Raw genomic sequence first — 10,580 nt, 5'->3', positions numbered from 1 at the left:
ATATAAAAAGTAAGACCGATTGAAATGTATAATTTTCTTCTGCTTACAATTTGATTTTCTGATAGAACTGTGTAGAATAATTAATTGATTGATTAGTTTGATAAATACGCGAAGGCTACAGTACAGCTTTGTTTCCTAGTCAAGAATTAAAAAATTCTCGATCGCAACTTATCCTATTAATAATTATCAATAGACTCTATTACAGTCTAATTATGTGACAAAATACTGCGATGAACGACGCGGTCGTCTATACAGAATTAGAGGATAAGTCTAGGACTAGACAAGATTACATGCAAAAGAATATGGATTTTACGTCATGCACAATCACTGGTGTTTCTGCTGTCTCTCTATACAAGTAAGATACCGTATAAAATGGTAGCAGCTTTTGTCATGGAAATAGATAGACTATTTTCTATAATCAGCTATCTTCTTTTTAAAAGACGTAATTCTTCATAGTTTGGGTTTAAAAATATCCACAGTCAATATACTACCCATTAATACTACAAAGTGACCACCTAGGGGCCCTCAATAACAACACTTTGATAAGGTAATAGTGATTGTTCTGAAAAATTATTTACCTTCCTTATATAAATAATCATAATTAATAAAATCCTGACGTCATAGTCAACGTATAGTGAGTAGCTATGGCGATATTTTCACGTTAATCTATTGTCCAATTGATTTCCTATGCCAAGCCCAAAATGGCTATTTGGATAGCATAAAAGATGAAATCAATTGTTATGAATGGTAAAGTAGGACAAAATCAATCATTAGAGTAGTAATGAGATTCCTTTCGATCTTTTCTGGGCAAGACAGTAATGATTACTAAAGATAGTGCCAATATTCATGACCTTGTGTAATGAACAAATTAGAAAATACTGTGATATTAATAACTATAACTTTATAAATAGATGATGTCATAAAAATTGCCGGTATAATTTTTACTTTAATGTTATAGTTTTATTCTATAATGTATCGATATTTCTAGGAAAGATGATACCATGCATTTACGGCAATGATAAAGAGAAATAATAAGTAAATATAGAAATGTCTAAAACTGTAGAGTGTCATAACGGATTGTTAAGTAGAAAATAAATAGATCTATAAATTGCAATCATGGGGCATATCTGCAGGTAAAACTTAAAACATCTATCTGAATGTGATAATTTATCTATGATCAGCTGAAGTACTAAACTTTGTATTAGTATCAAGGGTTTTTAAATGCGTAATAAATAGCTACCTGTATCTCCTAGCGATGACAAAGAAATATGATGAATATGAACATAAGCGAATTTTTGTTACAGGTATATATATATACAGCATAACTATTTTATATAGGTTGGTAGAAATTGCAAGTCATAAAGTAATAGAAAAACTGCAGAAAGTAAAAATACTTTAAACGATATGAAAAAATGAAACATTAAAACCTTGATTTATTAAAATAGTTAATCAGGTAGAAATGTCCATTTGCACTGGATGTTGGACACTATAACTTTTAGTATCCTAGATGACCTAGGAATTACGGACATTTATGAAGTATGTCATCATATTTGCAAAATGGAGTTCATAGGCAGTTGAAACATACAGTAGAAGCATAATAAAGAATTGGACTTTTAGTAACATTGACTGAGCAATAGAGAGTGCAAAAAGACTTATAAACTTAAATGGCTTATGCACCAGGTACCATATCAGAAGATTGAATGGAATAATGTACTCAAATAATCTATTACTATCCAAATATCCTCCAAGTTGAAAAAGTTGGAATATTTCTCTAATTTTGTATGATGGGTCCTAATAACTAAATATCACCAAAATGGCATCATTTGCAAATATGATGATACTAATTGCCGTTTAGACATGACAATTCATAATAGTCAACTATTTTCGAGCTCCATAGGACCTGTTTCAGATATCAATTACATATACATTATCTTACTAATTACTATGTAGATGTTAATTTTTATATTAAAGAGTCTAGATTAAATTGTTTCCTATCTTTATATTGTAATCGCTAACCATAATTGAGTAAGCTCATTTAAGTATACTAGAATCTGACCATTAATTGAACGTGAACATTAGCCATCTTTGAGTAGCATTAGTTCTTTTAGGATATTTATAGACTATTTATTATATTGCAATTCTAGTTTATATTTGATTGTGTTCATCCAAGGATTTCAATACGCTAGATTTCCTGGTTATACATATAATGTTTCTAATCGCTTAATAGGATTATGTAACATCAATGTAAATGAAATATTAACTGAAATTTCTTTTAATCGCTCGATACCAGAAAGTGATATCATCTACCTATTTAATTAAAACTATACAAATCTCTATTCAGATTATTTCTATTCTGGCTTGCTAGTAACGAGCTTTCATTTAATTAGCATCTGTTAGTCTTTTTAAGATCTACGATATAGAATTATAGGATAAGATTGATTGATATCAGTCACACAGAATATAAGCTACGGTACTATCTGCAGTATTTAGACAAGGCTCGATAATAGTTAAATTGAATTTACTCTATCTCTACTGGGCTTGTCCTAAATAAATCGATATCATTAAAAAGTATGCTTTATCTATATCATCTATATTAATTACTCTGCAGCTAAGGCGATATTATTTTATATTCAAACTATATAAACTACTCTTTAGGCTCGTTAGTAAACGAGCTTTGATTTAATTTACCATCTTTTAGTCCTTCAAGATGTATTCTAGTTACTAGATAAGATTGGGTGATATCGATTATAGAGTACTATGCTATCGGTGGTATTTCATTAAGGCCATCTAATAGTTTTGATGGAAACTACCTAATCTTCCATTTCTACCAGACCTATTCTGAGTGAATTAATGCTATCAAAACGGCGTGATTTTCATACGGGTATATGCTTGTACTACGATATTATCTGCTCTTCAGGGAAAATGGTGTCGTTTTGTACTTAAAGCTCGTTAGTAAACGAGCTTTGATTTAGTTTAGTATCTTTTTAGATCTATTCTAGTTCCTGAAAAAGATTGAGTGATATAGTTACTCTATACAAAATAAGAACTAGTGCGCTTTCTGTAGTATCTCTCCAAAGCTAGGCAATAGTTTTAATGGAATTTATTTCGTCTTCCATCTCTGTCAGGCCTATGCTAAATGAATCAGTGATATCCAAATTTTACACCAGTATATGGAATAATACTAATTGCTTTTTAGATATAGTGATATTATTTTATATTGAAAGTTACCTAAATTAACGTTTAGGCTCGTTAGTAAAGGGCATTTGATTTAATTTTGCTATTATTTAGTCCTTCAAGATCTATTCTAGTTCCCGAACAAGACTGAATAAAAATCAGTTATACAGAATATGAACTAGTGCTCTGCCTGTAATATTCTACTAAGGCTAAGCCACAGTTTTAGTGGAGGCTATCTCATTCTCCACCTCTGCCAGGCCTATTCTAATGAATCGATGCTATTCATTTTATATGCAATGACTCTAACTACTCATTAGATAAAATGACATCATTCCTTATATAAAACCTAAGCAAATTATATTACTTTAATAGAAACTATCCTACTTCATCTTCTATCTCTATCAGGCCTGTTGTAAACGAGTTAATGCCTTCGAAGGATGCGATTTTATGCGAGTACACAAAACGATATTTATTACTTTTCGATAAAGTGATATCAAATTATGTTTAAACTAGACAAATGACTCCGTAGATTGGTTGGTAATAGAGATTTAATTTAATATGCCATCTGTTAGTCTGTTGATTGATGCTATCCATGGATGTAATTCTCTATTTAAAGTTTGATACAAGCGTACTCCTTCCGGTTGAGATAGATTACCGGTACTCAATGAATTTTGATTTCAATGATTGTATTTTTATAAATTTTGTATCCTCCATTGCAATTCTTGGATTAAATGCTATTACTAACGTAAGATAGGATAAAATCATCTATAGACAAGTATTAATTTACGGTTATTCTTAATAAAGTTTTACTTTCAATTGCTCCATCTCCTAGCTCACTAGAACCTCTTCGAGTAAGAGAAATTTCAATCTAGTAATATCATTAATACAAGAAAGGACTGGTGATGCTGGCACTATTTATACTCTGCTATGATGTTGTTGTTTTTCTATATGGATTTTATTATTACCTCATAAATAATGGATGAACTCCAACAATACTTTACATTGTTTGAAGGGAGTTATTTTTTAAAGGTTAATTAGCATTGTACTTGTATCTGCTATGAGATTGAATGCTGTTGAAAATCCTATTTACAAGCGTTGAGGTTTTAGTCGCAGAAGAATACTACTTGTCTAGTAATTAGACTAATAGAATGAGTGAATTGGATTGATATAAAGTGTCTAGTTGACAAGTATTAGAGAAATTAGTCGATTTCAATAACTGTATCATTATCATCATCATTTATCCTATCCATCGATTATATTTATTGGCACTATAGGCTTTCCATTTCAGTTGGCTCTTTGCTATCCTTTGCTTCTACGATTGCCATTTTGACTAGTTTACAAATTGATCATTTTCAACCTTAATCCAGATTAGTATCGCGCCATCGATAGAAACAGTAGTAGGTGATTAACTACAAGATCCCATTTATTCTATAGTAGTAAATTAAGAATTCAACAGAGTCTTGGCCTAATCATCCTATTCATCTAGCCTACAAATTTAATCTACAAGCCGTGACTCAAGTTAGAAATTATGTCTGGTGCTTTATTTCATCGACCTACTAATAAACAACGAGGTAAGCAATTTTTCTCTCTAACCTCTATCCTACGACGGATATTCTTGCTCTGCCATGGGATAATTTTATTTTCTACTAGAATTGAAACTTGTTTCGTAGAATTTTTCCGTCCATTTTATCAACTTGTTTTATAGATTCATGTTATACTTAAGCTTAGACTGAGTCTATTTTTTCTTCATCAGGGAAATTATTTCTCTATCGTATAGACTGGAGTATATGTTAGTCAATCATCCACACAGTTTAAAATCCCTACGGATAGAATTAATTCCATTTTATCTAGATGAATTATTGCCCAACTGAGTCATAATCAGACCAAATTGAATTATTTTGACTACTATATAGCAACTCCAAAAATTAATTTGTTTTAGATGACATCAATAATAATCTGATTTCAATCTACAAGTTCTAATGACAATGAATAATTTTTTCGACTACCAAGACCATGGTCACAATTTAAAAAGGCATTTAATGGAGATTTAATAGAGTAGCAATACAAACGCGATTTTTTTAGAAAGTTCTATTAGGTACAATTATTTTAAAAAGTAAATGAGGGCAAGATGAGTAATATTTCTACTACCCTTGGCCAAAAGGCCATGATAATTATTAAATGAGGCATTTTTCATGGAGATTCGATGGAGTAGCTACCGTTGTGTAAATTTGATTGACCTAATCGGTTGCATTTGGTAGAATTGTTTTTCAAAGTCAATGAGAACAAGATGAATGATATTTCTACTACCAAGGCCAAGCGGCCATAATAATATTGGAAAAAGGTATTTCGTGGAGAGTGGATAGAATAGTTTTATAAATTCTACTTCTTGCTTAGTTCTAATGGATAGAATTGTTCTTCCAAGTCGATCAGAGTAAGAGGAGTGATATTCCTACAACCAATATTAGGTAGAATTGTTCTTAAAGTTAATAGCAGCAAGATGAATGATATTTGTATCACCATGAGCGCAATAACGACTAAAAAAGCATTTAATGGAAATTTAGTAGAGTGGACGTGTAAAGCAATTTATTTGGAAGTGAAGATGGTTTTTCATATTGAAAAAGAGCAAAGTAATGTCATAATGACTAGCTCAAACAGTCAATTTTGCTCAGATTAAGTTTGCTGTACCCATAATTGGATCATGACTGTAGTTGAATATGGAAAAAATGTGGAAAAATGGATAATTATGCCAGCTATAGAAAGAGATTAAAATTGGACTTCCTGTATAGACAGTGGAGTGATTAATTCTCTGAAAACTGTTATTGTCAAGGCTGCCCAACAGTAGCAGTGCTAAAACAAATAATCTTGAAATGAAAGTCTTGTTAATCTTCATGTTCAATTTGCAGTTGTCGATAGATGGATTATCACTAGGAGTAGCTTATACAGAAAGGCTGTCAGCATAGATTTCCGATTTTACCCTCTGAACAGATTCTCCAAAGCTATCAAGACGATGCAATAGTGTAGATGTAGTAAAATGAATAAAATCAACAGACAGAGAACCAAGCTATGGTGGATCTTCGTATTGAGTTGTAGCTATTAGTCCATCGACTATAGCTACAAGTAAATTGAAGAGAAAGTTGAGGATTAAAATCGATCGGGTAGATAAAGAAGAAAAACTGTCCAAACGATGGACTAGCATAGGAGAAACAGTAAAACCCTTCATCTTCAAGGAGCAGTTGTTAGTGCTAGTCGAAAGTATGGTCTGGCATGAAAGAAACAATAAAACTCCTTAACCTTCAAGTAGCAGTTGCTAGTTAAAAGTAAACTATAGCGAAAGCTGAGGACTAGCATCGATTGGGTAGAAAAATAATTGAAAGAATTATCCAAACTATGGAATAGCCTCGCGGAAATAATCAATCCTGTAGTTTTAAGATAAAGTCTTGCTCTCCTCATTCTTCAAGTTTCAGCTACTAACTATAGAGGTATAGTACTACTATAAAGTAAATTATAGTGAAAGCTAAGGACTAGAATCGATCGGGTAGGAAAATAATTGAAAAAATTGTCCAAACCATGGAATAGGCTCATAAAATCAATCCGTCCTTTGATTTTGAACTAAAATCTTGCTAATCTTAATATTCAAACGGCGACTATTAGTGCAAGGACTATCACGATATATCAAAAGCTAGCATTATGTCCTAAACTAAATAAAGAGTATTCTACCTTGAAGTACCTTCATGTAGATTCTATACATTATTAGTCTACGAAGTTGATTATATTTTATTCAAATTATGACCATGAACGTAAAATTATTGGTAAGTCGATTCAGGAGAATGTATGATAGGTCAAGTCTTGACTATCAGAATAAATTAAGGCAGAAGAAATAAATCAAGGATGAAATTTTTTTCACGCCTGTCCAATAAATTCTAACCTTGATGCTGTATACCTAATGAATATTATTTTAACTTCATCGACACCTTATACTTTTTTATTCTATGAGGTTCCATATATCTTATTTAATCATAACCATCAACTATAACGTTATAGCTAGATCGATTGAGGAGAATGTGTGAGATATCGAGTTCTAACTATCGGAATAAATTAAGCCGAATCAAATCAGGAATAGAACTTATCTCATGTCTCTCCATTAGATTCTTGAAGTTAACGCATTGATGTGGTCTACAACGATGTTTGCATTTGCTCATTTTTAGGATTTTGCTTGTAATATCTTTCTATTAATGAGTTTCCGTGAAAGACTATTAAAAATTGTTACAATATCTTGGCAGAATAATAAACAACAGCACGAAAAGTTTCATCAGTCTATTGAACAATTCATGACCATGATGGAAACTAGTTAATCAAATACATTAACGAAGCGGAATTCATGTCCTCTTTGTCAGTGCAGGTTATTTGTTTTTGGGTTACTCTTTTCTTTTTTAAATTTCAACAGACTTGGATTGTTTGATTAGGAATGGTGCAGAAATTTTAAGAGATTTCGAGCATACTATTTGACAACGATTAAATCATTATGGTTTCAAGACAGAATAGAAAGTAATTGAATAGACACCATTACATGTAAGATTGCTGCAGCCATTATTGAGACTATTTTGACGGTAGTACCGTTAAAGGGTTTTTAAAAATTTCCTTCTCAATTCTAACCTCGTTTTGATTACAATAGTAAGATAGTGGTCATTTCCTTTATAACTGAGTTCCATGATAGTAGTATTTTTTTTTACGATTATTCAATAAAAGCTAGTCTATGAATTCTTTTTTTAGCTTTTTAAGAAATAGCATTTACAAAATTGTTTTCACCGGCACCGAATATTGATTTTGATCAGCTAATTTGATAATTCTCTTCATAGTTACGCGTATGCTATTAAGGAAGAATGATCGCGTACTTTTTTTAGAGAGCTTTCTATTTTATACTGCGTCTAATTCGCCTACAAAGGCAGAAAATTGTAAATATTTCTGATGGCAATGACTATAGATTTTTCTCTCTAACAATATAGACAAAACTACTCGTATCTGCATATGTAAGCAATTTCTTCTGTTCGATAGTAGTAATAATTTTCTTTAATCTATGTACTGGTAAGGAAGAGATTTTACGTTCTTGAAATGAAGGGTAGAATATCAGGAGCTTTTTTCATTAAAGCAATTTATATAGCTTTTAAGCAGACAGATCCATCCTTGTGCTTATGAAGTCTGTTTTAAACTTATTTTACCAGCTCGATTTAGTATGTTAGGACTATATTATTTGCAAAGTAGGTGCTCAAGCATTGTCCTACTGTGTTCAAATCATCTTTTTAAAGCAGATTTATCAACCTCTGCCTTATAAAGTTTGTTTAAACTTATTTGACCAGCTGGATTTAATATGCTAGCATTATACCATTCGTTGACAACGAGCTCAAACATGGTCTTCCCATGTTTCAAAATAATATTTTTAAAGCAGATTTATCCATCTCTGTGCTTATAAAATCTGTTTAGCAAACTTATTTTACCAGCTGTCTCCATTACGTTAGGATTACGCTATTCGCTGATTAAGAGCTCAAACATTGTCTCACCATGTTCAAATGACATTTTTAAAGCCAATTTATCCATCCTTATGTTTATAAAATCTGTTTAAACTTATTCTACCAGCTGGATTTATTGTGTTAGGATTGCTCTATTGGCTGACTAGTAGCTCAACAAGCATTATCTTACCGTGTTCATATGTTACTATTTTTTAACTGTATATAGATTTAACCACTCCTGTAGCCAGCGTTAATGACATCGAATCATTGGAATTAGAAGATGTAGCTGATTACGCAACAGAGACTACGAATGGCTACCCCAATCAACGAAATAGTCATGATCCTGATTCAATTTATGGACAGCTAGCTGACTATCGGCAAAGCTCCATCTATGAAGATTGGCCTGAAGGAAGGGCTAAATGGTATGCAAAATGGATAGTAATCCATCATAAATTTTCAATTCTTTAATCTTACAGTGAATGGAGCCAAATTGAGTGTAAACTATTGCTAATATATCCTAGTACATAATATGAATAGAATTAACTAAGTCAGGAAACAGATTGCCAGTACTAACTTGTCTTGAAAATATGATTTTAGGCGTAAAAAATCCGAAGCGAAGCGAAATCGAATCGTGGATATGATGCCAAGTCGTAAAATGGGAACCACTACACGGGATAGTTTAGATCAATGGCGGCGTAGATCGATCCAAGCTCAGACTTTAAGTCGTCGGCATTCACGGCCTTCAGAAGATATTCGTGATCATGCTGCTTCCGATTTTATTGCTCAATTTCCTTCTACTCTCCATTCTAAAAATTCTCGAAAAGTCAATAAAGAAATTCGATCTTTACCGACGAATTTGCGCAGTAAAAAAGCTGAAAGGTCTGTCGATCGCAACAACATTTTGACCTTAGTCATGAATACTTTATATCGCACGTATCAAGTTGCTAAAATGTTCAATTTACCGGTACTAGAATTAAATTTAGAGAAAAGCAGAACTTTGAAAAGCCAGGAATATTAAAAAGATGGAAATACTGGTTTATGACCGTAAGTAGATTTTATTGCCTATAAAGTTTTAAAAGTGATTTCGTAGTAGATATAGTAAATTTGCGTAGAATTGTGAGCCGTTTTATGCGCTGCTTTTCTACCAGTGTAAAATTTTAAAATGGTATCTGTCAAAGGGATCAAATTTCCGTACTACTCTCTATAGGCTATACTTACAGGAGTATATGTTGTAAAATAATAGCTGTGGTGATAAAAATGAACAGAAAAGCATACATACGCTTTTCTGTTGCAGGATAGGCTTTGAAATGGAGTGTCTATAGATTGTAATAATTAGTATAAAACTACATCTATATCCGCAGATAAAATAGAATGAATCCAATGAATACATAAATTACATTTATAAGAGTGTATTTTATAAAATGATATCTACAAATAGCTAAAATCAATAGAGATTTGTATATGAACTGTATTTATAGTAATATACGTTTTATGATATAATCCCGGTCAATAGTAGAAATTAGTGTGTTCCTATACATATTTGCAGCAATACTTGCAGATAGAATGAAATTGTTATAAAACTATGCACAGCCTATATATACAACCCTACAGAGCTTTAAAATGGTACCAGTATCTGACGATAATAAAAAATTGGTGTCCAACTGTATATATTTGTAGTAATATTTGTAGATGGAATAAAATTTGTATATTATTACATATAAGCTACATTTAAACCGTATGTTAGTTTTAAATTGATGTCTACCTACAGAACAATTACTGCAGAATTATACTTGTCCTTTAAAGTAATATCTACCGATAGGAAGAACTACTGGTAGTATACAACTACAGAATTATTCAAATTTCATATAGTATCTTGTATGCAATATAACGAGAAGCTTATAC

At 31.7% G+C, this 10,580-nt stretch overlaps 1 protein-coding gene across 1 annotated transcript; it reads left to right on the top strand.

The window, feature by feature from the left end:
* Positions 1 to 6,959: 6,959 nt before the first annotated feature.
* TRIADDRAFT_53749 (uncharacterized protein) lies at positions 6,960 to 9,696 on the top strand (the record flags this gene model as incomplete). Its single annotated transcript, XM_002110078.1, has 4 exons — positions 6,960 to 6,983; positions 7,638 to 7,719; positions 8,905 to 9,100; positions 9,276 to 9,696. 4 exons carry the CDS (start codon positions 6,960 to 6,962, stop codon positions 9,694 to 9,696), a joined length of 723 nt encoding a protein of 240 aa, XP_002110114.1.
* Between the last annotated feature and the right edge of the window lie 884 nt (positions 9,697 to 10,580).

This window comes from Trichoplax adhaerens, genomic scaffold (genome assembly GCF_000150275.1).
Source record: "Trichoplax adhaerens TRIADscaffold_2 genomic scaffold, whole genome shotgun sequence".
Taxonomy (NCBI): domain Eukaryota; kingdom Metazoa; phylum Placozoa; class Uniplacotomia; order Trichoplacea; family Trichoplacidae; genus Trichoplax; species Trichoplax adhaerens.
Note: the sequence above shows the minus strand (reverse complement) of the source record. Positions and strands in the feature narration are given on the sequence as shown.